The sequence below is a fragment of the Equus asinus genome, chromosome 7, assembly GCF_041296235.1.
Source record: "Equus asinus isolate D_3611 breed Donkey chromosome 7, EquAss-T2T_v2, whole genome shotgun sequence".
Classification (NCBI taxonomy): domain Eukaryota; kingdom Metazoa; phylum Chordata; class Mammalia; order Perissodactyla; family Equidae; genus Equus; species Equus asinus.
Genome location: NC_091796.1, coordinates 82,070,835 through 82,097,287, shown reverse-complemented (window position 1 = coordinate 82,097,287; position 26,453 = coordinate 82,070,835). Strand labels below are relative to the sequence as shown.

Here is a 26,453-nt window from a genome sequence, read left to right as displayed (position 1 = left end):
TGCTCAAAGGAAGAATTATTGACTTAAAAGTGTTTAATTTTATGTTTCTTGGGTTGAACTAGATAAATTACATTCTGAAATTGGTTGAGGTTATATCTTCTTTTTTAAAATTTTTTGTGATGAGGAAGACGGGCAATGAGCTAACATCTGTTGCCAATCTTCTTCTTTTTTTTTTCCTTTAGGAAGATTGTCCCTGAGCTAACATCTGTGCCAATCTTCCTCTGATTTATATGTGGGACGCCATCACAGCATGGCTCAATGAGCAGTGTGTGGGTCTATGCCCAGGATCAAAGCCTGTGAACCCCGGGCTGCTGATGTGGGGCGCCTAACTTAACCACTGTACCACCAGGCTGGCGCCAAGGTTATATCTTCTTAACTTTTGTACTGACATAGTAATAAATTCATTCACCCCTTTATTCCTGTCTAGGAATACGCTTATCCTCAACATCTTCTTTCTTAATTAGAAAGAGAACAAGGGTCACTCAGACATGTTAGAGTTGTAGAGTTTGAGCATTTTTAGCTCCACATTCACCTGGTAAGAGTGTTACTTATTAGGCACAATCTACAGTCTCAGTGAGTTTTGGGGTTGCTTTTTGAAGCAAAAAAAGAGTAAAAGAAAGGGAAAGCAGAGGGAAAACATAACCAGGTTGTCGCATTAAGATCATGAGATTTTGTTTTCATGTTTGTACTCATCCACAAACCATAAAATACGGAAACTTCTCCATTCAAACCAGTAGAGCTTTGAGATGAGATATTATAATTCATAGCGATGGCTACGTCTTCCATATATCACCGAAGCGAGAGTCCTAATGGAAGAAACCTCCCCTTGGAGCCATCTCTTCCCGTTTCTCAATTACTGTGAGGCTGACCCATCAAGGGAAGATGTTCATAGGAGTTTTTTTGGGTTTTTTTTTTAGAGATTTTATTTTTTTCCTTTTTCTCCCCAAAGCCCCGCAGCAAATAGTTGTATGTTCTTCGTTGTGGGTCCTTCTAGTTGTGGCATGTGGGACATTGCCTCAGCATGGTTTGATGAGCAGTGCCATGTCCACACCCAGGATTCAAACCAACGAAACACTGGGCCTCCTGCAGCAGAGCACACGAACTTAACCACTCGGCCACGGGGCCGGCCCCTCATAGGAGTTTTTCATGTCAGAATAGTTTTGAAGCTGAAAGAATTTTCTATTTTGGGAGATTGTCTTCTTCACCTTATGCTTTTTCCCCTTAGTACTTCTCTTAGACAAGGGTTCCTGCCCTGGAGTGGGGTTTATTACGTGGAAGAACTTCTGAGAGCATAAGATTTTCTCATCTGTGGGGCCACAGAGAATCAAATCCTGGCTCAGGAACTGAAGTTTATTGGTGGAAAGCCTTCTTCCTAACCCAGACAACATATAAAACTTATGGTCGCTTTGTCCGGTCAGATGGTGGACTGGCTAGGGGATGGGGTGGCATTCTAGCATACGGAAATGTGACCACGTTTTGGCTCACATGGTATTTCTCCACCTGAAGATCTGACTCGTTGCCATTTTCTTTGGAGAAAAAGAAACATCCTTCAAATCAAAATTATGTGCATCCTTACAACTCTGGCCATCTTGCAACTCCTCAGTCCACTTTACCGTGGAGGACACTTCCTTGATTTGTGTGAAGTTGTAACTCCCTTAATACTTTCTAGTTAGATTTTAATGGAATTAATAACTCAATTCAGTTTTCAGCAAAGAAGCTGACTCATCAATCAGAGATTCTAGAAGCATTTATACTGTAGCAGGGAAAAAGAGCAGTCTCTCCCTGATTGCTCTGAGCTTTGGAGCCCATGCTAATTCATACTCAACTGACTGGCTGATTCTCTCTGATAAACCTGAATAAATTCCATCATTAATGCCTGCGTTCTCGATGTTTTACCTTATAATGGGCTCTGTCAGTCTTCATAAGCAAAAGATGACGTCATTTCTAAAACTAAGAGTTGGGTTAGTTCTCAGAGAGAAAAATCTCACTTTACAGTGACAAAAATTGTCTTACGGGGGATTGTAGGATTTGGCACTGAGACAGACTACTCTGTCAAAGCATGTCCAAGTCACAAGGCCCACTGATTGTCAAAGATATTAGTTAAAGAAGAAAGACACGCAGTGTGTTTAAGATTTAAGAAAACCATCAGCATACTTCTTTCCACAGTGGTAGTAGGAAGAGGAGTCTTTAATCGTTCTTCTCAACACTATCAAGATACAGAGATTTCACGAAGTCAAATACAATGTTTTTTGTTAAGAAAGGCAGAAGAACCTTTACTGGCTTACATAAATCACAGATATTACTGATTTACGCCATCAGCCGAACAATGTTTCAAACCATTTGAAACAACTGTAAGACAAAAGGTCTTTTATGTCTCTGAAAAGTAAAATACGTACTGTTATAGCAGCAGGAAAAAAATTTCTTGTCTTTGTAAAAGTACAGTGTTCGTTGGTTAGTGACCAATGGCTTCCTATACAGAGATGCTAGGAAATAAATTAACTTTGTGACTTGTTTTTCTTTTAAAGTATAATCTAGCTGAACTATAATCCTCTTTTTCTTTATAATATTTACTTTCAGGGGTTTTGTTCTTTTTTCTTTCTTTCTGCTTTTTCTCCTCCAAATCCCCCCAGTAGTTAGTTGTATATTTTTTAGTTGTGGGTCCTTCTAGTTGCGGCATGTGGGACGCCGCCTCACCGTGCCATGTCCGCGCCCTGGATCCGAAGTGGAGAAACCCTGAGCCGTGGAAGCAGAGAGCTCGAACTTAACCACTCCGCCACAGCGCCGGCCCCTATAATCTGCTTTTAAACTGTGTAGAAGTGACTCATCATGCTCAAAGAGGAACTTAGATTTCCAGCCTTAATGTTTCTTGAGTTAACAGGGAAACGGTCTGAGATCTACACAGAAATCAATTTGTAAAGATAATCAATTATGAGTACTATTGTCAGGTATTTTGCAGAATGTCCTTCAGTTTGTGCTTGTTTGATGTTTTTCTCATGATCAGACAGGGGTTGTTGAGAGGAAGACTACAGAGGCCAAGTGCCACTGTCCACACATCAGATCAAGGGTACAGCAGTGCCCCCTTATGTGCAGGGAATACATTCCAAAACCCCCCTGAATGGGGATGCCTGAAACCGTGGATACTACCAAACCCCACATATACTATGTCTTTTCCTGTACATGCATTCCTATGATGAAGTGTAATTTATAAATTAGGCACAGTAAGAGATTAACAACTACTAACGAAACAGAACAATTATAACAACTGTCAACTTAGAAAAAAGAGACAACTGCAAAACAAAATGAGAGCATTTATTTGGGGTCTTAGAATTGCAATCGGGGGCCAGCCCAGTGGCGCAGTGGTTAAGTTCGCACATTCTGCTTCTCGGCAGCCCGGGGTTCACCAGTTCGGATCCTGGGTGCAGACATGGCATCGCTAGGCAAGCCATGCTGTGGTAGGCATCCCATGTATAAAGTAGAGGGAGGTGGGCATGGATGTTAGCTCAGGGCCAGTCTTCCTCAGCAAAAAGAGGAGGATTGGCAGTAGTTAGCTCAGGGCTAATCTTCCTCAAAAAAAAAAAAAGAAGAAAAGAATTGCCACCAGGGAATACAGGTTCCAGCAGCCACAAAAGTGTCCCCCTCAGGGGCCGGCTCTGTGGTCGAGTGGTTAAGTTCGCACACTCCACTGCGGTGGCCCAGGGTTCGGATCCTGGGCGCGGACATGGCACCACTCGTCAGGCCACGTTGAGGCAGCATCCCACATCCCACAACTAGAAGGACATGCAATTAGGATATACAACTGTGTACAGGGCGGGGTTTGGGGAGATAAAGCAGAAAAAAAAGAAAAGATTGGCAACAGTTGTTAGCCCAGGTAACAATCTTTACAAAAAACAAAAAAGTGTCCCCCTCAGGAATAAAGGTCATGAGTTTTTATTAGCAAAAAAGCAGAGCCCAGATCAATTATCTCAGTTCTTTGTTAGGGAGGGTAAATTTATGTCACAGTTGATTGGCTTACTCAGGGATATCTTGTTGCTACCCAAAATAGTCTATTTTTTTGCACAGTCCTTCAGAAAATCCTTTCTCACCAAATAACTCTCTTTTGGCCACTGAGCAAGATCAGCACAGTTCCGTATCTTTTAAACAAGATGGAGTCCAGGGTACAAAATGGAGTCACTGTTGTCAACTTGTTTCACACCAAGATAGTGTAATAAAAGTTACGTGCATGTGGTCTCTCTCTCTCTTCAAAATATCTTCTTGGAGCGTCCTCACCCATCTTCTGTGATGATGTGAGATGGTACAATGCCTGCGTGATGAGATGAAGGGAGGGGAATGACGTAGGCATTGTGATGCAGCGTTAGGCTACTATTGACCTTCTGAGGACATGTCGGAGGAGGATCCTCCGATTCTGAATCGCAGTTGACTGTGGGACTGAAACTCTGGAAATCGAAACTGTGGCTAAGGGGGGACTACCGTACGTGGTGTCCACACGATTGATCACTGGTGATGTTAACCTAAGGTAGTGCTTGCCTTGTTTCCTCATTGTAAACGTTCCTCCCCGCCCCACGTTCTGTCCTGTACAATTTGGTAGTGAGTAAGCACAGGTGCCCGACTTTTGACTGCTTTATAGGTTTCAGGATTTTCTAAATTTTCTACAATAAACATATATTACCTTAGAAAAAAGCCATAAACTCCCAATTTTAAATCCTACCTATTCTTCAAGTCTCATCTGAAATGCCACTTCTCTTAAGTCCGCCCCACCCCTCCCCCAGACTGGATGTGGTTTCACCCACCCTCCTGCGATACTGTCCCTGTGGCACATTTTTTCCGCTGTTTCACCCTCACGCTGAAAGGCTGTTTAGCCCCACTCGTTTCTACCTCCACCTTCTATCAGAAGGGGTTACAGGAGGGGCTGCTCTCCTCCGCCTCCTGCAGGGCCTCGTCTACAGAGGACATGGTCCTCTACACTCCTAACATCTGTCTCTTTCTGTTCTGCCCCAGAATCGTTGAGGATGCCCGGTATTCCAGCAGGACGAACAGTGAAGAAGTTACTTTGGAGAGTATTCCTTAGACCAGTCTGGAGCTTCCTGCTGACGTGTTGAGGAAGGCATGCAGAAAGCATAATCAGTAGTGCAGGGAGAGCACCACCTACCCACGATGGCATTCCTGGGCATGGGGGGAGGGGGCATCCTTGAGCCCACTGAGGTTTGTGGTGACCGAAAAGTAGGTGTGTCACATTTACTTCACGTAAAAGAACAATCTTCTACTCTTTCATAGCCTTTTGTTTGTTTGGGTTATTTTTTTTCTTTTGCTGAGGAAGATTTGCCCTGAGATAATATCCACTGCCAATCTTCCCCTTTTTGTATTTGAGCTGCCGCCACAGCATGACCACTGACAGAGAAGTCGTGTAGGTCTGCACTGGGAACTGAACCTGGGTCGCCAAAGGGAAGCATGCCAAACTTAACCACTAGGCCACAGGGGCTGGCTTGCCTTTTGTTTCTTTTAGCTCTCAAGTTTCTTCTGTCTCAGTCCTGACTAGGCAGAGCCAAAGACCACTAGCCTCTAGTTAGTACCCTTAGTAAAGAGCTTTCTTCCCAAGAAATGTTATTTATTTAGGTGCTATCTGAATCTGAGGCAGGATTCTCAGTAAAGTAGCAATTTAGAACATTCAATGATAAATCAGAAGGGGAATGGAGATATAAATAATATGAATCATAATCCATATAAAGGCAAAAAAGCTCTAGTTGCCATGTTTACATCTTAATAATTGTCCTGTTCTTTTTCTATACTCGTAAATATGTCTCGCAATGTTATTTGTAAATACCTTCTTGAAGACTTCTAGAGTCCAGAAGTTTAATCTTATGGCCCCTGGAATGTGACCATCAGTTTTTAAGCCCCACTAACTAATTACATGAAACAACCTCCTAGGCTATAATGCGCAATATATGACTCTGAATTTTCATTGTTAGGAAGGAGGGTTTTAAGTGACTTTGCCACGATCTTCTCTCTTTGCTTGAACTACTGTCAACAGCTGTCAGTGACTCGAGCAGATTACTTTTGCCTTAAAGTGCTGTGGCCGAGAGCCTGTGCTTGCACACGTTCTTTCACTTGCCTCACAGAGATGTTGAGAGGATTAAATGATTGCCCTAAAACAGGTGCCCTGGGAGCCTCACGTCCTTCCCCAACAGTTCTTTTCCTTCCTGGACTAGAAAGCTCTGTCAGTTCCACGTGTTGCTGTGGCAGAAGTTTTGTGTTGGGTAGAAGGTGCCCCTTCCACCACTTATTTGTTTGTAAAACCAATATTCCTTTTTAAGTGACATTTATGCAACAAAACACCTTGTTTAATGGCATAGATGCAGTTCAAGATAACATCTGAAAGGACACATGTCAAGGTCATCACTAAGGTTACTGTGGGGAGGAGGATGATGGTAGTGACAGTAGTCAAAGCGTTGAAAGGAGACTGTTTATCTGCAGCGTTAATATCTGTAATGAACTGTACTGATCGGGAATGTTGCAATATTTAACCCTTAACAGAAGTTGTTTATACTTAGAGCTCTCTTTTCACTCCTGATATTGTTTATTGGTATGGAAACTATTTGTCATAGTAATGCTATTTAAAGGGAAAAGAATAAAAACCCAAAAGGGTTCTAATAAGACCCCAGAGGAACTATCTTCAACTGATATTCCTTAGCATATATTAGGGTCTCACCCTGAAAACCTTCAAATACAGGCGTGCCCCTTTTCTGAGGGGAACACATTCCAAGACCCCAGTAGATGCCTGAAACCGTGGCTGGTACTGACCCTATATGTATTATGTTTTTTCCTCTCCATAGATACTTATGATAAAGTTTAATTTATAAATTAGGCACAGTAAGAGATGAACAACAATAACTAATACTAAAATAGAACAATTATAACAACATACTGTAATAAAAAGAACCACAGATCTCAGCAACCTCAGCATACAATTTTTTCTCTTTTCCTATTAAGTTGAGAACTTCACCTTTTCACTTAAAGGAAGCACATTACAGCTTCTCTTTGGCATATCTGAATGTGCAGCATCATGACTCTTGCATATTGGGGCCGTTATTAGGTAAAAGCTCTGTGATACTGCAGCGGTCGGTGTGATAACCAAGATGGCGACTAAGTGACAGAAAGTTATTACAGTGTGGATACCCTGGACAAAGAGATGATTCATGTTCCAGGTGGGATGGAGCAGGATGGCACAAGATTTCATTACACAACTCAGAGCAGCAGGCAATTTAAAACTTATCAATTCTTTATTTCTGGAGTTTTCTATTTAATATTTTCAGACCATGGTTGACTATAACTCAAACTGATGAAAGTGAAACCATGGATAAGGGTCGACTACTGTAACTGGTTATATTTTCAGGAGAGTCACCCTAACTCTTTGCCACCCAAGTGTTTGTGGAAGAAAGCCTGCAGCTGCTTCCAAGCATCCACCTGGGCCATGGCATGAGCCCTGGGCTCCCCTCCCCAGATGACAGGACGGCCCACCAAGGTGTGCATGGAAGCCAGGCACATGGGGAAGTAAGGAGGCTCTATGTAGTGCCCCGCCCCTGGGTAACAGATGATCTGGGGCCTCTCCTTACCATGCGCCTGTAAGCGTTTAGAGGCCTCACTGGCATAGAATTCACTCTTCCAGTTGTGGTCATCCTGACCTACAAGGAACAGGAAGGCACTCTCAGCCCTTTCCACAGGAATGAAGCTCTTCTGGTCGGGTCCTTCCAAAGGGCTGTTGAGGACATCCAAAATGTCTGCAAAGCCCTCACTGGTCACTTTGACTCGCTTTGGGTTGACACCTACAGGGGGCAGAGTCTCCCCCTTGTAGTGCAAGGCCCCTCCAACATTGGCCACAGAGCCATTGATTATGACGGCGGCAGTGATGCCCTTCAGGAATGAAGCCATGGAGAGGCAGAGATCGCCCCCTTTGGAAATGCCAAGCAGCCCAACTCCTGGACCCTTTACCTGAGAAAAGGACAGAGGAAAAGGGAGAATGAGTCCATGATCAGGGCAGTGTGAGGAGTAGTGCCTGGAATTAGAGGTCACGTGGAACTGAGCCTGAATCTGGGCTCTGCCATTTACAAAGTTTGCAACCTTGGGATATTTACTCATCCTTCCTGTCTTCCTTTCCACAATTTCTCCATCACCGTTCCTGGTGACTTCCACAACCATGTGGAAGATCCACTAAATACTTTGGCCTCTCAGTTCCCTGACCCCTAATCATCTTTTTATCTAGCCCACCTCAGCCACCCACTCCCACTGTCATAACCTAAACCAAGTGATCATCTCCAGAGTCTCAGCTTAAGCATTCTACTCTCTGATCACCATCTTAAATAATTCCAGATTAGCCATGCTAGACTGCCCATTAACACCTCCTTGAAACTTTGACTACCACTATTTTCACTATCAATACCTCTGTCATGTTCTCACTTCCCACCTCATCCAGCTTAGATGTCAAGCCTCATCGTTATTAGCACTCCCTTGCAAGCACTCTAAACTCCTTGAATATTTCTCTTCCTTTGGGCACACTAGCCTGGAAAAGGGCTAACTTTGGCTAAATCCACCTGATCATTTCCTCTAGGTCTCACTGGTGCACATGAACATTGCTGGAGCAATAAATACACATTTGTGCCGACAGCTCTTACTTTCATTTCATGACCACAAATTTCAAATCACTATCCATATTGCACATCGACCCAACCACACTTCACTGTTATGTTTGCTCTCCGTGTCTCCAAAAGACCATTCCACACCTTCTCCTACCTCCTGAAGTGCCTTCAGCTCTGTTCACCCTCACTTTCAGCTCTCCATCCTCCATGGAGAAGACAGAAGCTATCCCGGAGGAACTCCTCCTCCTTTCCCCTGCCAGCTCTACTGAGCTCCACATGAATCAAGTTCTCTGCTTTCCCTCCCGGTTCCAAAGGAGTCCCTCTGTTCTCATCAAAGGCCACTCCTCTGCTTGGCTTGGGATCCCATCCACTCTGATTCTCCAGGACCTTGCTCCTGCAAATACTCCCTCTCTCTCTCTCTGTCTCTCTCTCCCCTTCATAACTTTCTTCTCTACCGGCTCATTCCCATCCGTGCACTTCCGGGTCTAGTACCTCTTCCGTTTTCATAACAGTCCCTGGACCCCACATGCACTCTGTCCTAGTTTCCTACTCTCTTCACAGTAGAGTTTGTGGGAGAAATTGTCCGCAGCTCTTCTCTTTCTTGTCTTCCATTCTCTACTTAATCCCCTCCAAGGTAATCTGGTTTTGCAACATGCAGCAAGGACTGCTCTTGTCACATTTATCAAAATCTTGTATTCCAAATGGCCATTTAATTAACCTCTCAACAGCAGTCTTTCTTTTCTCGTGGCTTCTACAATAGCATGCTTGACTGGATTCAAACACTTATTCCTCATAAAAGTACTAGGAATTAAATGATATTATTATCTCCCAAATTTTCCAAGGAGGAAACACAGGCCCCAAGGTCACAGGGCTAGTAATTGGTGAAATCAGAACTCAAATTTAACTTTTGTCTATCTACATCTTATGCTGGCTCTACCACACCCTGTCACCTTTTCTAAGAGCTCCAAAGCTTCCAGACACCGTCAGCTCTGACTCAGTTGGAAAAGAGGCAGGGGTTATGTTCTGATCCTCTGCTACCCTGAGCCTAGAACCCTCAAAACATCTCCTAGTACCCAGGTTCTGTGGCCACCAGGTGCTTCCTTTAAACTTACTACTGTTCTCTCAGAGGGGGCACCGGGAAGAGAGGGTTGTTCACACACACACTTGAACCGGGTACTCTAACACACTTCCTAGAGAAGTTCCAACCTGAGGGTGACTAAGCAGGCAGTTCACAGCTTCCTCAAAGTACTCCAGGTGGAGGCTCTCTATGCTCTTGGGGAGGTCGTCATAGTTGTAATAGGCCAGAGCCATCACAGCAAAACCCTTCCCAGCCAGCAGACTAGCTCGATATTCCAGAAGGCCACCTCCAGCTCCAAAAACATCCACAATACCCGGAAAGGGCCCAGGTTCTGTGGAAGAAACAAAACACAAAAATGAACTTTTTCTGAAACTCTTTGCAGTGGTATCAAAAGCCATCTGTTGCCTACTTGGTGATGTCAAAGTTTTCTGTTGACAATCAGAAATGCTGGAAGACCTCTGGTCTTCGAAGGTCCAGACAGCAGCAGAGGCTGAATCCACGTTCCCCTCTACACCCTGAGCCTCAGAGCCCCACACTTCTTTACAAGGAACATGTATTACTTTCTGATTAAAAGCAATTTACATACAGACAACGAAAACAGCTAATCATTGTCCCCCCTCCCCAAAGTGACAGTGCCAAATGCCAGGAGGATGTGGAGCAACTGGAACCCTCATACACTGCTGGTGGAAATGCAAAATGATACAGCCACTTTGGGAAAGACTTGGCCATTTCTGATATAGTGAAACATATACTTACCATAGGCCCCAGCAGCCTCACTGCCAGGTCTCCACCCAAGAAATACGAAAACTTGTGTTCGCAAAATGGTGTATGCAAGTGTTTGTAGTGACTTTACTCATCTCCAAGGACTTGAAACCCAAATGTCCTTCAAATGGTGAATAAATCAACGAACTGTACATCCATATAAGGGGGTCCCACTAAGAAGCAAGAAGGAACTATTGATACTTGGAGCAACAGGAATGAATCTCAAAGGCATTAAGCTAGACTCAAAAGGCTACATATTCTGTATGACTCTATCTACTGGCTATTTTCACCATTTACATCAAAGTTTGTATTTAACAGGCCACACTTAAAGAATAACACTAAAGCAAACCCTTTCGACCCAACACTTTCAGAAGTCACCCAGTACTAACCCCTGAAGCCCCCTGAGTCCCTGGGCCCCTTCCCTCCCTGTCCCCTCTCCTGGATTTCATCATTCTCCTCATTTCCTTCGCAGGATTACCACTTCTATGTGTACCTTAGTATTTTGCTTATTTTGCCTATTTTTTGAATTTGATGTAGCTGGAATCATGTTGAACGTGTTCTCGTGGGATTTGTCTCATTTCACACTGTTTGGAGAATCGTCCATGGTGACTTGCAGCTGCCGTTCAGTCACCTGTGCCGTAAACGTACCTCCGTGGAGTCGTCAGTTCTGCTGTTGATGGACATTCAGGCTGTTTCCAGTTGGTTTTGCTCTTACACACAATACCTCTTGGTGCACATGTGCCAGGAGTAGAATGATCTAGTCAAGTTTCTAGACCAAAACAAATTGTTTCCAGGAGGAGATGAATGACTATATTCCTTTTAGCAGTGTATGCGAGTTCCTTTTGCTCCACATACTTGTCAGCAACTAGTAACGTTAGACTTCTAAATTCTGGCAAATTGTGAGGGTGTGGAATGTATTGAGTAGTTTTATTTTGCATTTCCCTGATTCCTAATGAGGATAAGCATCTTTTTTATTCATTGGCCACTTGCTTTTTATGTAATGGTAAAATTATCCAGGAACTTCAGATTTCCAGTTGATAGGAAGAGGCTGTCCTCCCTCATGCTGATTTTCTGAAATCTTCATATATGTGGGAGTTAGAAGTAAAGTTGGAAAACACAGAAACTTAAAAAACAATTAAAAACTTAAAACTACCCAAAAAAGTTTCCTTAAAAACTTAGAACTGTCTTTTCCCTTTCCTTCCCATGTCTCCTTTTTTAAATTACAACTGTCTTTTCCCTTCCCTTAGGATGTTTTCTTTTTTTATGTGTGAGGCAGATTGTCCCTGAAATGACATCTGTGTGCCAATCTTTCTGTATTTTGTATTTGGGATGCCGCCACAGCATGGTTTGATGAACGGTGTGCAGGTCCAGCCTGGATCCGAACTTGCGAACCCCGGGCCGCCCCGCAGAGTGGGTCAACTTAACCACTAGGTCACCGAGCTGACCCCCTAGGATGCTTTTTAACCGGCCTCTCCGTTTTGGATCAGCAGAACATCTCCCCAGCCGGCCTACATTTCACGCCTGTGTCCTTGACAGTGTAAGGCCCCAGGGACCTCCAGAATGTTGGAGCCACCTCCTTCCTCTCGGTAGAAGACAAGGAGACAGGAGAAAAACTGGCTGATAGAGTTAGGGAAGCGGGGGGGCTCACCTGGCGGAAGGAAGAGCGTGGCGCGCACCCGGCCCGCGCGCACGGGCTCCCGCCGCACCCCGGGCCCCAGGAAGGCGCGCTCGTGCACCGCCCGGCCCAGCAGCCGCCCGGCCTCGGGCTCGTGGCCGTCGAGCACCTCCAGCTGCACGGCGAACGGCGTCTGCACGTCCCGCTTCACCAGCCGCAGCAGGGGCTTCTCGGGCTCCAGGGCCCAGAGGAGCCCCATGGGCTCGAGCCCCGCGAAGCTGCCGCCCAGCGCGGGCGCGCGCTCCAGGTCCAGCTGGCCCGTGGCGTCGGCGCGGTAGCGCGCGTGGGCCCGGAAGAGCGCGCCCTTCTCGTCGCGCAGGGACGCGCGCAGCGTGACCGGCTGCCCCGGAGCCAGGCCGCGCACGGCGATGCGCACGGGCTCGTCCCAGAGGCAGCGGCCCGCGGGCTCCACGGTCACCGTCGCCGACTTCCGAGCAGGAACCCACGAGACCGGGTTGGCAGGCCTCAGCTTAGGACAGCCCGGCAGCCGCGCCCAGCTCTTTGGGCCCCATCGGCCGAGTGCAGCCGTTCGCAGGACAGCGGGAGATGAGGCCGACATTTTGCGCCTTGATTTCAGACCTCGGATCAACTGACCAGAGCTGTGGAGAAGGTTCGAAAGTGGTTAGAGATCCCCTGGTGGCAGGCTCCTTATCTGCAGGCTAAGCGACCAATGGAGACACGCAGCCTGCTGAACAGTTTGGTGAACCAGAGACGTGCCAATCAGTGGCGTACTTTAAGAGCAAGCGCAGAGAGAGACACGGACGAACTTGCCCAAAGTCTCCTGTAATAAAAAGCTTCTACATTAAGTCGGGAAAGAACTTCCTAGTTCCGCCACTCGGAAGCTTTTTGGCACGTGCAAAGCGCGGTTTAGCAGAGCTGGCTCTGAGGTACCTGGCACCTAACAAAGTCTCCAGTCACCAAACTCTTAATGGCTAAGAGGAGTTCAGGACTGGAATTGAGTTTTAGCCCTTTGTTGAGTAATTGACACCCTTTAATAATCCTAGTTCCAAATGTTGTCATGTTCTGCTGGTCATCAGTCCTACAACTCCCTGTAGTTCTAATTTTGTACTGGTTCTGTGGGATGCTTCACACTATATTTTGTGCACAAGAGCCTCATAAACTAAAGAAGGTAAATAATAATAGCCAATTCTTACAAGAGACTTATGAAAAAATTAAGGCCCAGAGAGATGAACTGATTTGCCGAAGATCACACAGCTAGAAAGTGGCTATGCTGGGCTTTAAATCTTTGCAGTTGGATTCCAGAGCCTGTGCTCTGAACCATTATGCTTTAAGTGTCTCTCACATGATGATGTCCTATGCTGGAGAAGATTTGGAAAACAGACATTCATAGACTGTTGGTGGACACAAACTGGTATGACGTTTTCAGAGCAATTTGGTTAAAAATGTTTAAAAGATGCATTCTTTTTAACTCACAATTCCACTTTTAGGAATTTCTCCTAAGTAAATATTCGTGAATGTGTGTAAATATTTGGCTACAAGCATGCTTATCATGTTGTTGTTTTAAAAGAGGAAAAATTAGAAACAAACTAGCAATATAGATTTGGTTTAATTGTGATGCAGTCATATAACAGAAGAGATGGAGCCATTAAAAATGATATAGCAGAATATGATGAGCAAATTTTCATGACATCTTTAAGCAGGTAGAAAACATATATAACTCTTTAAAAAATATATTAATACATTAAAGAGAAGGAAAAAAAAAGACTAGTCAAAAACTACCCCAAAATGGTATTTCTTTGGCTTTGGGGTATTATGGGTAGTTTTAATTTTCTTCTTTGTCCAGAATTTCTATCAGAAAAAAAGCATGGCTTTTATAATTAAACAGAGTTGTTTTTTAAAAAATTTGTGGTAATATACAAACATAAGATGTGTATAGTTAACTAAGTACATTCACATTGTTGTGCACTCATCACCATTGTCCATCTCTCCAGAACGTTTTAACCACCCAAACTGAAACTCTGGACCCCTCAAACAGTAATACCCCATTGCCCCCTCCTCCCACCCCTGCAGATCACTATTCCACTTTCTGTCTCTATGAATTTGACTATTCTAGGCACCTCGTAGAAGTGGAAGCATACACTATTTGTCCTTTTGTGTCTGGCTTATTTCACTTAGCATAATGTCTTCCAGGTTCATCCATATATGTAGCATATATCATAATTTCATTCCTTTTTAAAGCTAAATAATATTCTATTGTATGTATATACCACATTTTCTTTATCCATTCAGCCACTGATGGCCATTTGGGTTGTTTCCACCTTTTGACTATTGTGAATATACTGCTGTGAACATGGGTGTGCAAATATCTGTATGAGCCCCTGCTTTCAATTCTTTGGGGTATATACCCAGAAGTGGAAGTGCTGGATCACGTGGTGTTGACCTAAAACAAATAAGGAGCCAGTTATTTTACCAGCAGAATGGGTTTATTCAAGAATTGCAAACAACTGCAATTCAGGACATACAGCTATGGAGAACCATGTGCAAGTCCAGAGAAACAAGAGAGAAACATTCTTTTATGAAGTTGGGAGGGGCTGTTGTAAACAGAGTCCATTGGCAGTGTAGTGGCTTTTCATTGGCTGAGCTGTTGCTCAGGAATATCTTCCTTCCTTCTATGGGGTAGTAAGTAGTATTACTTCCTGTTGGAGATGCAAGGTATGGCTCTTCCTGTTGGGGTCTGTGCTGTGTTGAGTTGCCGTGCATGAGAGTTCTCTCTTCTGGCTTCCCCACTCCATTTTAAATGAGGTTTCTGTTATTTTCAAATTTTCCCCGTTTGATCAGGATCTTTCTCTGAAAGCATCACTGACCAAGAGTCAGGTTTTTCCAGATTCAGTGGCCTTTTGTCCTTGATGCCAGGAAGGACCTTCTGTAGGTGTCATGTCCCATGTCAGAGGGAAAGTGAACAGATGGAAACGTACTAAGATCACATTTGAGTAAGAAGGATGGGTAGGAGGGAGATCTCTCATTTCCTATCTAAGTTTGTATCCTTCTAATAGGCCTGGTCTGGACATCTTAGGAAAGTTGTCTCATCAGATGTCATCTGCTTCGATTCCAGGAAATCTTTACCTTCAGGTTACCAGATGGTGTGCAGGTCGTCAGGATTTGGTGCTTTCTTTAGATGTGTCACGTGAATCCAAGAGTCTACTCCCTGGAGTTTGGTGACACAAGGGTTAGTTAGCAGTACTTGATAGGGGCCTTTCCAGAGAGATTGAAGAGTCTTTCTGGAGGTGTCTTTTCCAATAGATGAAATCTCCAGGTTGCAAGGTGTGATGCTTAAGGTTCTCGTCTCCCTGGAGCACACCATGAAAAGATTGCCGTACTAGAATGTAGTTATTTTTGATAGAAGAAATTAGGCCTTTCCAATATTGAAGTGTATCTCCTTTTGCCAGCTCCAGATCAAAAGAGGCAGAAGCCAGATGCTTTGGGCATCCTGTGACTATCCCAAAGGGTGAGAGTTTATTATTTCCAACGGGGGTGGATCTGAGATTTAGAAGACCAACGGCAATGCTTTTGAGCCAAGGTATTTCGGGGGTCTCTACAAATTTTGCCAATTAAGTCTTAACAATGCCGTTAGTGCATTTTACTAAACCAGAGGATTGAAAGTGGTAAGCTCAGTGAAAGTGTTGTGAAACCAGTCAAACAGCAGACTTGTCAGAGCACCTGACTGGGAAAATGGGTTCCTCGATCGCTGTGAAGTTTGAAAGAGGTTCCCCAGGTAGGGATAATCTTTTCTAAAAGGACTTTAGCCACAGAAGAGGCAGTAGCCTATCTAAAAAGGAAGTCTTCAGTCCAGTGAGAAAACATACAGACCACGACTAAAACATATTTATATCCATGAGACGGGAGCAACTGTATGCAATCCATTTGCCAAACCTCAAATGGCCTGGTAGGCAATTTAAAATGTCCAGAAGCAGTGCGAACAGGGTTCCTTGGATTGTATTTTGGACAGGTGGGACAAGTGAGGTAGGTGCTTTTTGCAGCCTTATTTATATTTCCCCAATATTGATTCATGAATGCTTATCATTTTGTCGGTGGGCAATGGTTTAATGCATGTACAGTGGTCAGGAGTGGGAATTTTAGACTTTGGTAGGACTGGGTTATTTAGTCCAAACCAGAACTTTCTCTTTTTATGAAACCAGTCATTATTGAATTTCTAACCCTACTTTTCCTTTTCTGAGGCTAATTGTTGGGCTTACCTAACCAGTTTTTCTAAAGTATCATTTGGGGAAATATCTTTTTGGATCATGACAGAGGTTTGGCTGCTGTTGGTTCCTTTAAGAGCAGCATTCCTTGCAGAAGTGTCAGCAAGGTGATTCCCTTTAGCTTCCAGAGAGTCAAGTTTAGAATGCTCCAGTATCTTAATAATAGCTAAAGTAGCAGGTAAATATATAGCCTCCAATCATTCCTGAACATAAGGGCTGTTTTTAATTTTCTCTCTGCTGGAAGTAAGGAAGCCACATTGCTTCCAGAGCATTCCAAAATCATGAGCCACTCCAAGAATGTATTACTATAAATGTTCACAGTTTTGCCTTTGACTGGGGCGCAGGCCTGTGTGAGTATGCATAATTCCAGCTTGCTGGGCTATTTTAGCCAAAGGCAAAGGTGCTGCTTCAGTTACATCAAAGAGTGTTGATATTGCATATCCAGCACAATATTCACTGTTGTCACCTTTTAAATAAGAACTATCAGTGAACCATGAAAAGTTGGCATTATTCAAATAAGTTTCCGCAGATCATCATGAGGAGTCAGGAGGTGACCTGTCAGTGTTAAGCAGTCATGAGAGATTTCATCCATAATGGAGAGGAGAAGAGTAGCTGGCTTATTAGAATATGAAGGAGTCATGTGAAGAGCAGTTAGCAATAGGATTTCATAGGAGCTGAAGTGGCTGACTGGAAAATGTTGAGTGTCATGAGAATTCAGGAGAGCTTCCACTACATGAGCTATGAAGATGGTTCAAGAGGATCTCACAATTATTTCCCTGGTGTCCTTAACCAAAAGGGCAGTTGTGGTAACAGCTTTAAGGCAAAGTGGCTATCGCTGTGTCACAGGGTCCAGTTGGCTATAATACCCTATGGGGTGGATGGTGGTCCTCGCATTTTGGGGTGAGTATCCCAAGGGTATTCCTTTCCTTTTCATATACAAAAAGGAAAAAGGGAAGCTGATAATTGGGATGCCCAAGGGCAGGGCGGTTCATTAAACCCTCCTTTAAGGCTTTAAAGGCTATGTCATTTTGTTCTTCCCATAAAATTCGGTCAGGGTTGTTCTTCAGTAAAACACACAGAGGTGTGGCCAAAAGAGAGAGATTTGGAATCCAATTTCAACAATAACCAGCTAGCCCGAGAAAACCTTGCAGGTGATGCTTAGTTTTGGGTTTTGGGAAATTTAGCATACCATGAAGCCTATTTGGATCTAAATGTAGCCCTTGTTCTGATACCAGATGCCCTAAAAATTGAACCTGGGTTTGGGCAAACTGCAGTTTCTCCTTGGCGACCTTTGTGTCCTTTTAAGGCTAAAAGCTTTAGCAAGTGGATGCTCTCTTCCTGTGAGGTTTGGGAGGGAGAGCAAAGAAGCAGACTGTCCACATACTGCAACAAAGTAGAGCCCCTAGGAAACCGTGTATCAGCCGGGTCAACCTTCAGGATTTGTGAAAGATAAGGACTCTCAGTAAAACCCTGAGGGATTACTGTTCAGGTGAATTGTTTTCCTTCCCAAATGAAGGCAAAAGGTATTGGCTAGCTTCATCAACTGGAATACCAAAGGACACACTGCATCAAACAATTACAGTAAAGAAGTTGCTTTCAGTTGGGACAGATGTTCAATTAAGTAGGGGTGGAGATGACAGGGGAATGGGAACCAAAGAACAAATGAGTTGCTCTATCAGCCTGGCCATCTGAAGCACACCAGAGCTGGGCATTCTTGTGTTCCCCGCTTTGCCTGTTTTTCAGCAGGACGCAGGAACCCCTGTGGGGGAAAACTTATCGAGCTGCATATATCTAGAGGTTTATTTTTCAAAGGCTGACCAAGAAATCCATTTTGCCACCAATCAATAAATACAATGCAATTTCCCAAAGCTCAGTTTACAAAGAAGGAAATTTAATAAGTAGCTGAAGATACTCCTGATTGAACCCATAGTTCTGTGAGTAGACTCATGGAATTCTGAAGAGGTGGTACCTGGTAACCAATGTAAACAGCTTTGGAACCTAGGAAACTAAGGAAAGTTAAGATGCAGAACCTTGCTTCCTCTTGAAGACCTTGTTGTGAGAGGTCATTTCGAAGGTAATTTCAAAACTGCTGCTTTTCCAGTATCTGAAGTGAGCTTACTAGCATCAGCTGAGTGATGAGAGGCAGCCTGAAGTAGTTGAAAACATTTGGGATTAGGTGTCAAAGAGTCAATACTGCTTCTGGTTCTAACCAGTACTATGACCTTAGTCATGTCTCTCTTCTCTGGGCCTCGGTTTTGAAATCTGTAAGACAAAAGAGTTGGAAAGATCTTCTTTATGTCAGTTTCCAAAGTAGTCTCAGAAGAGAGCAGTATATCTGTGTGAGTGCAAGGCAAAGGATGGGAATTAGAAAGTGGAGGGAAAAAAGTGAAGGGAAGTTTCTGATGAGAAAGAGGCAGCAAGAGAGGGATTTGAAACAAGCCAGGTGAAGAGGCTAGGTTCCCTCCTCTCGCTCTGCCCACTAACCAAGTTTCCTTCACACATCACACAAATACCTCTTGGGGCTGCGCTTTCTCTAAATGTAATGTGCACAAAAACCTCTGAAAGCTTGTTAAAATGAGGATTTGCAGCCTACGGAACGAACATTCTGGGGCGCAGGATACAGGAATCTGCATTTTAACATGCTCCGTAGGTGATCTTGATGCAGAAGGTCCTTTTAACCATATCTAACAAACACCATCCCAGAAGCTGACTGTCCCCTCTTGGGCCCTACCTCAGAACTTCAGAATCTGTGGGTAGAGGTGAGACTGTATTACTTTTTAAAAGCTCGCAGAAGATACTGTGCTAAGGTTTATTGCTTTTTAGCCTTTTCTTCTGTGGCAGTTTCTACTGGTTTAATAACAGAAGGGAAACAGCAAGATATTACTCCTTTTAGCATGCATTATTCAGCCCACTTCAACTATTTTTGCAGAATAAAGGTACCAGGCCAGGGGGTGAGGACAGGGGACTGGAAAGGTGAGTAGAAGAGTGGAACTCAATTTGGAACCTCTGGGATATTGCCCATTTTGAGTCTGGATTCTTCTGTCAGGTTTTAACTGGAGGCCTGTGGCCTAACCACAACTTCACTCTTGCCTGTCTAGGCAAGTTCCCAGCAGTGCAGAGATCATGCTGGTGGTTGTTGCTTACCAGACTGCAGGGCCTGGGCTATAGTTACGCCAGGTTTGAATAACTGTAGGATGCCATTTATTCAATTTTTTATGCTGTCAGTGCACAAAAGCACCTGGGACCCACCAATCTGCTTTTGGTTCTTAAGGGCTGTTTGCTGGGAGAGGACCCCTGCCTCCGTGCTGGTCCAGGTAATATTTAAGTTTGGATAATATGGAGGCTCCAAACTGCATTCGTAAGTCTCTTGTTCCCTCTCTATACACCTTCTCTTTTCATTGCCTAGGGCCCCAGTATTCCTAAACTGTTCCCTAAGTGCCCACTGCATCTAACTGTGGGACCCCAGAGACTTGCCTTCTAAGGACAATAGTCCATGCTCTAAGTCAACAATAACAATTCCTCGTAGTAATACTTTGCAGCTTGCAAAGCACTTTCACACATGTTCCCTGATTTTGAGCTTCATATCAATAGTAAATTAGAACAGGTATCCGACTCTATTTTCACATTGGCAAACTGAGGCAAACTAGGGGTATTAAATCATTTGCCGAAGGTAACATGGCTGGGAAGTACAGACCCGGGCCTTATACTTTCTTCTGACTCTAAGTCCATGCAGGACAAGCCTCTTTTGATTAAACCTTACAATATTTTGTCCTGTCCCCATTCCTTTTCAAAACATATCTAGTGGGGCTGGCCCGGTTGCTCAGTGGTTAGGTTCGCGCGCTCTGCTTTGGCAGCCCAGGGTTTTGCTGGTTTGGATTCTGGGCGAGGACATGGCACGCTCATCAGGCCATGCTGAGGCAGCGTCCCACATAGCACAACTAGAAGGACCCACAACTAGAATATACAACTATGTACTGGGGGCTTTGGGGAGAAGAAAAACAAAACAAATCTATCGTGCAAAGTTTCCTCCCTTTTCAACAAGCCATCATATTAGATGATAATAATTAGTCCTTGAGAATTTATAATAACTGATAATATGGTATTCTTTCTGGGACACGGGAATTGTAACCAAAGATTCTGTATGTCACAAGCTAAAGGACATATGTCTGGGGACACCCAAAATCATTCTACATAGGCAGTCATCTTGTGGAGAAACCAGTCTTCAATCCATTTTTCAAGTGTTTAGGATCAAAATGCCCTCTGCCTTGGGAGCAAGATACTGCCACTCTGGTATGGTAAGAATAAAGTGTTCTATTAGGCAACACACAAGACAGGAGAACACAAACATAGTTTTCATCTAACAGTTCATTTTCGACCAGTGAGAGCAGGCACTGTTCCAGGAAAAATATCACCTTGTGACCAGCCTCTACCCTTGCCCTAATTTTTTTAGTCTAACTTTTTAAATACACAGTGACCTTGTGGCCATACTGGCTTCATGGTTGTGAAGAGATGGAACAACCAAATTTAGTCTTATGTGCAAAAAATCCTGGAGGGATATCATATTAATCATGTGTCACTTAATGAGGTTATTAATTCTGGCCTAGTGACATCTAGATAAAAGCTGACCTTTAACAAAAAGAAACACACAAAGAGGTCAGATTTATTACACGGAAGACAGTGGAATAAATCAAGCCCTAAGGAGAGAAGGGACTGTGCTGGGTGTTATGCAGGAAAGAAATGAGTCACACCTGGACTAAGGGGCACATTGTGTGCAGGGCAGAGAAGGCAGGAGTTGGCACTAAGAGCAAGAGGACACAGAATAATGGTTTCACCTTCATCCTTGCACATAAGGAGGCCCATGTGCACCTGGGAATGGCAAGGCCAACACAGTGAGTGGTGGGAGTGGAGCCTGCGCCAAGGCCAGAGTGGCACAGAGGCTAAGTGCTCCGGAGCTGGAATCTGGCAGCTGGGTTTGAAGCCTCACTCTTCTACTGATGGCCTACATGATCTACCTACCACTCTGAGCCTCAGCTTCTTCTCATAGGAAATAAAGACCATAATATCGTCCCTATGCAAAGCCCTTAGCAAAGTAGTCCATAATTGTCAATTATCATTATTAGGCTAAGGAAGTGCTTCAGAAGGAAAATTTTTTAAAAAGCACTAAATCTAGGCATTTGTACTCTACAGTGTTTTCCATGCTAGCTAAAACCTGGAAACAGCTTGCCCAATAATTAAGGAAGAGCTAAGGTGATTTACCTACTTGATAAAATATTCTGCAGCTGTTAAACATTCTAACAATGAAGACTTATGTAGCAATATGGAAAAATACTGTGTGATTCTTGAGGAGAGCAGAGACAGGAGACAGGGTCCTTGGGTGGTGCCGTTAGAGAACCAAATACTTAACAATGTGAGGTGTCATAGGATTAAAAGTTAAAATAACTGGTATAGTACAAGCGATTTATAAATTCGTGCATGACACGAAGGCCTGGATAGGTCAGGAAAGAGGGAGCAGGCAGGAATTGAGCTGGGCCTGGAAGAATGGATAGAATTTGTGTCAAATATGGAAGAAAGGCTATTTCATGTTGAGGACACACAAGGAAGCTCCACTCTGTGGAGGGAGGAATACTCAGAAAAGAGCTAGGAGACTCGAGAGTTTATATGTCAGGACAAGGTCATAACTGGGGTCACACCAATGGAGAACCCTGAAGGCCAGGCTGAGTTGTCTGAACTTTATGCTATAAGCCTTTTGAACAGAGAGAAAGCAACGTTTGAGGAAAAATAGGAAGATGGGATACTGTTGAAAAGCAGTAGCCCCTCAAAAGGAGATGAGGGGGTGAGCTTTGGAGACAAGTGTGAGAACTGGAAGCAAGGGTCTGATATAAAGAATACTTAGAACGTTGCGCCATTTCTCTCCTTTATCCTTCTAATTCACAGGGCTTCCCCCACCCCATCTTCTTCCAAGTTCTTTTCTTTCTGTACTACTTTGGGCCGCCAATTTCTGCTGACCTAGAACTCTCACCAGTTCCTCCCATTCCCTTAACAGGTACCTGGCCACCCCTCCAGGCCTTGCCTCTGGACCAGGCAGTGTGGAAGGAAGCATTTGCTGGGAAACAATGACCAAGACCCAAAAGGGAAAGACTTTTCTCTCCCACCGTTTCCAGCAGTCACTCCCCCCACGGCTGGGATGGGGCTTGATTTTCTCTTACTTAAAACCAAGAAACAAGGAGGAGTGCACCTCCGTCTCCGGTGTGCCTCCAGTCTTCCACTTCAGCCCTCAGCACTGTGCACACCTCAAGAGCCAATATTTGAAAAAGGCCGCAACGAACCTTACCTTCTCTCAGGAGGTGGTGTGGCAGCGAGGGCTGCCCAGCATTTCTTATAGCCAGTACAGCTTTGACCATCTCTACAATGTACACGACATCATCCAGCCTCCTCAGATCAGGAGGGCCCGACCTCAGAAATCCATCAGTTTCAAGTTCTTGGATTCTTCAGGTCCCTCAGCAAGGGTCACCTTCCAGGCTGTGAGGACAGAAAGCTCTGCCAATCTTAAGAAGAAGCTGAAGGAAGCAGAGCCAGCAAGCTTAGTCCAGGAAACATCTTGCCCTCTCATTCTTCAATCCTGTAGGGATCCAGACACGCTACGTCTGTCACTTTCTCCAGATGTGAACCTGGAGGACAGGGAAGCCTGGCTTCCGCCGGCTGAGAAGGAGGCCAGAGCCTGGGAGGCCGTTGTGCTGGAAAAGCTGAACAAGCGCACTGCCCGATGGATCCAGAACAAGCGTCCTCTAAGGTCTGGTGTATCCCCCAACAAGTGGCAGAGCTTCTTGCGCCAGCAGTATGACTGGAGTCACATCCGGGATGAGCTCACTTCTGACAGCGACCTGGAGCTCTTGAAACAGCTAGAGGAAGAAGAGACAGCAGAATTTGAGGGTCAAACTGTCATCCTGCCCACCCAGGAAAATAAGAAGCCAGAACTGCTGCTTCCTGTTTATTACAGGTAGACTTGCTGGGGCCTCAGGTATGCCTTTGAGAATTAAGGACTCCCAGGTGGGCTCACACTCCTTACTTCAGAATGCACTTTCCCATCACCCTCTAGTGTTTTTCACTGCCAGTCTGCTCTCTAAAATCTCTGTAAAATAGGTGTCTCAACCTTAGCACTACTGACATCCTGGGCTGGATAATTGTTTGTTGTGGGGGGCCGCTCTGTGCATTGTAGGATGGCATCCCACTGGACGCCAGTGCACTCTCCAGTTGTGACAACCAAAGATGTCTCCAGACATTGACACATGTGCCCTTGAGGGACAAAATCGCTCCCAGTTGAGAACCACTGCCTTTAAAGGGATTGGTTCTCAGCCTTTCCCAGCAGACTGAGCTATTCTGCTGATCCAGTTACTATCCAGGTGCTCCCAGACATGTATCCATGGTCAGAGTAAGGAAGGCATACCTCATGGCTCTGAGGTTTGGTCCTGTCTCACTTTAAATAAGGAGCCAGTGTGTCACTGACTAGCAGCAAGACAGAGAACTAAACAACCTGAGAGGAGAGGACTACTGTGCATTTCTCAGATTGCTTCCTTCTCATTTTTAGCTAGAGGGAAGACTGGAGCTATTATAATATCCCTGATTCCCAAAAGTAGACTAAAAATAAGTGGAAACCCATTTATTTATTCCTTTATTAGACAAATATAAATTGCATTCCCACTACTTTCCAGGTACTCTGTGAAGTGCTAGGAATACAATGTAAATGAGACAGACATGGACCTATCCTTTAAGAAGCTTACAGGAATGTAAATAACCACACACATAAAAGATACAGTGAGTTAACGTAGGAAGCGGCTTCCCTTCCCCAAGTCCATGCAACCTCTAAAGGCACCAATGTTAAAAAAAAAAAGGTCATGCCGGGAGCATGGCCACTCTTTCCTGCCATCCAGTGACTGCAGGAGTGGCTCCACTAGGAGAGGGAGAAGGTGGCTACAGACAGACCCTCCTGGAAGCTCCACATTCACCGTGGGGGCAAGGCCAACAGTTAAACACAGGTGCTCTTTAGATGCTTATGTGTGTATGAGCTGAGCTTAGAGAGGAAAGGGAGTGAGCTATGGATCTGATGGAAAAGGGGAGGTCCATCTCCTACATTTCCCCCCTTTTCTCCCTCTCTCACTCCTGCCAAGATTGCCCAATTACTTGCCACAAGTGCAGACTATTGAAACCATGCCTGACAATAATATCGCTGAGGATATCAGTGGAAAGAGGAGCATCTGCCAGCCCCGAAACCAGAGCTACTTCCGACAAGTAAATTCCCGAGCTGGAAAGTTTGCTTACTCCACAGACAACACCTTTGAACAGGAGATTTACTTTGGTAATAGAGCTGGGGCCCTGTGGTGGGGGCTGAGGTGGACACGGAGCAGGGAGTGGAAGGTAGCTGGGGGATGACACATTTGTGGGTGTGGATGAGAGGCCCTGGATGACCCTGGTGTTCATGGTACCATCCCCTGGTCACCAGCACGGGAGTTTGTGGGTTTTGTTTGGGGGGTGGGGGGGAGGTATCTGTTGGGGAAGAAACTATTCTCCTTCTTCCCCCTTTCTCTATCCCTCTGGATTACTAAGGAGGCCGTGGAGGATGGGACTGTCAAGGAAGCAAGACTTGGCTTTGGGAATAACCTCCCTCTTCTTTGTATACCCTCCCCTTTTGCTCACTTTGACGTATTCCCCCATTGAGGTACTATGCTGGAAAAAATCACAGGCTTTGCAGTCAGGCTGATCTGAGTTTAAATCCTGGCTTAGCCCCTTCGTACTAACTTTCAGCAAATTATATAATCCCTCTGAGCCTTATGTACCTTATTTGTAAAACAACATTAACAAAAATATACTTCAAGAGTAGATGAGAAAGCATCTATAACTCTTCTTGCCCAATGCCCAGTATGTCCACTACTTTCCCCTCCCATCTTACTATCCTTTAGTTGCCTGGGCTTCCAGGATACCCAATCTAGGTCTGCATGTTCCAAGTTGTTTATTATTCCCGACTCCCATCCTGTTCCTAAACTGCTGTCAACTCAAAGTCTTCTTCAGATGTTTCACAAAATTATTCAGATGAAGGAATTTATGACTGATAAGAGACGAATTAGGTACCCCTTCATTAGTATCTAGCTTTCCAGAGGGGCAGTGCCTGTAAGTTAGACAGGTGCTGCCTTGGCTTCCAGGCCTCAGGCCACCAGCTCATTATTTCCTAGCAAGAGTCACCTTCAAGGGATGTTCCCATAGCATGGGAGTTATGAGTCCAAGGAGCTTAGAGTAGAGCAAAATGTAATTGAGTCTGATCCTGGTGACTGAAAACCCAGGAAGAAAGGAAGGAGGGAGGTGCTGGGGACTCATTTCTTTATCTTTATCGCAGATAAAGTCCAGGTCATCCACAAGATTGGTGCAAAGAGAGACCAAATTTTCCTGGAAAACCTCAACTGGTATGACAAGCAGCTATGTACGGTCTTCCCTCAAAGCCCAGAAAGGTGGACTTCCCAGCCAGTTCCTGAAGCACGTAAGCAGGAAGCTGAGAATGGGGGTAAAGATGGAAGTGTGGCTATTTCTCTCAGGCCTGTTTCATAGGCTGAGGCACCACCAGCATCTAGGGGAGTCCCTTCCTACCGACTACAAATCATGTCATAAAATTATAAAATACTAACTGTAACTAGGAAAAGCCTTTGGGGAGCATCCATTCAGTTGAAATCAGATAAAACTTAGGTGTAACTCAGTGGCTTAGGACCAGTAATTACCAATAAGGCAGAGCCCATCTTAATGCTTCCAGAGAAGTACATCAAACCAGATTCAACACTCTGCCCTATTCCTTTGGGTTGGCTCTACCCCACCAGCTCCATTCTCAGGCCCATACCTGCCTCAGGCCCTAGGGTGATCCTGTGTTGTAAGTTTCCATTTCACAAGTACATCATTTTTCATTCTGTAAGACAGATAAGGAAGATAATCAAGAAACGAGCTTGTGAAACAAAAAGTGCCCATCCCTCCAAGAGGCTATGTCTCCATTTCCCATGACTCTTTCTTTGCAGTGTCACTGTGTAGATGGGCCCCCTGGTATGCAGAAACAAGCA

At 44.6% G+C, this 26,453-nt stretch overlaps 3 protein-coding genes across 11 annotated transcripts in view; 1 reads left to right on the top strand and 2 right to left on the bottom strand.

The window, feature by feature from the left end:
• Positions 1–2,499: 2,499 nt before the first annotated feature.
• LOC106827718 (acyl-coenzyme A thioesterase 1-like) lies at positions 2,500–13,312 on the bottom strand. Of its 3 annotated transcripts, XM_070514015.1 has the most exons (4): positions 12,116–13,312; positions 9,834–10,036; positions 7,608–7,983; positions 2,500–4,300 (listed from the first exon to the last, which is right to left on the bottom strand). In XM_070514015.1, the coding sequence occupies exons 1-4, from the start codon at positions 12,699–12,701 to the stop codon at positions 4,263–4,265; spliced, it is 1,203 nt and encodes a 400-aa protein (XP_070370116.1). In that variant the 5' UTR covers positions 12,702–13,312; the 3' UTR covers positions 2,500–4,262. The 3 variants fall into 3 exon arrangements, with proteins under 3 accessions (XP_070370116.1, XP_044629898.2, XP_070370118.1); XM_044773963.2 differs by lacking the exon at positions 2,500–4,300 and having other exon boundaries at positions 7,252–7,983; XM_070514017.1 differs by lacking the exons at positions 2,500–4,300; positions 12,116–13,312 and adding an exon at positions 10,462–10,640 and having other exon boundaries at positions 7,252–7,983.
• Positions 13,313–13,379: 67 nt separating this feature from the next.
• Positions 13,380–26,453, top strand: part of HEATR4 (HEAT repeat containing 4) — a 29,942-nt gene continuing 16,868 nt past the window's right edge. For all 3 annotated transcript variants that reach the window (XR_011504665.1, XM_044773961.2, XM_070514004.1), the window contains exons 1-4: positions 13,380–13,514; positions 22,406–23,359; positions 24,528–24,715; positions 25,748–25,888. Coding sequence is in view for 2 of the 3 variants with exons in the window: in XM_044773961.2 (XP_044629896.2) it covers positions 13,459–13,514; positions 22,406–23,359; positions 24,528–24,715; positions 25,748–25,888 (1,339 nt within the window). In the remaining variant the exon portion in view is untranslated. The remainder of the gene's footprint in view (positions 13,515–22,405; positions 23,360–24,527; positions 24,716–25,747; positions 25,889–26,453) is intronic.
• Positions 18,141–26,453, bottom strand: part of RIOX1 (ribosomal oxygenase 1) — a 28,736-nt gene continuing 20,423 nt past the window's right edge. For 4 of the 5 annotated variants that reach the window (XR_011504668.1, XR_011504669.1, XR_011504667.1 and 1 more), the window contains 3 exons: positions 26,240–26,305; positions 22,694–23,261; positions 18,141–18,624 (listed from right to left, as the gene is read on the bottom strand). The gene's annotated coding sequence lies outside the window, so the exon portion shown is untranslated. Of the gene's footprint in view, positions 18,625–22,693; positions 23,262–26,239; positions 26,306–26,453 lie in introns of those variants that run through there. The other variant, XM_070514011.1, reaches the window with a different exon arrangement.

Excerpts from the sequence above, each read along its gene's own strand:
- LOC106827718 (XM_044773963.2), bottom strand. The coding sequence starts at position 12,701 with ATGTCGGCCTCATCTCCCGCTGTCCTGCGAACGGCTGCACTCGGCCGA. Across the intron at positions 10,037-12,115 it reads CACGCTCTTCCTTCCGCCAG|AACCTGGGCCCTTTCCGGGT; the intron begins GTGAGCCCCCCC and ends TTTCTTCCACAG. Across the intron at positions 7,984-9,833 it reads GCCTGCTTAGTCACCCTCAG|GTAAAGGGTCCAGGAGTTGG; the intron begins GTTGGAACTTCT and ends TCCTTTTCTCAG.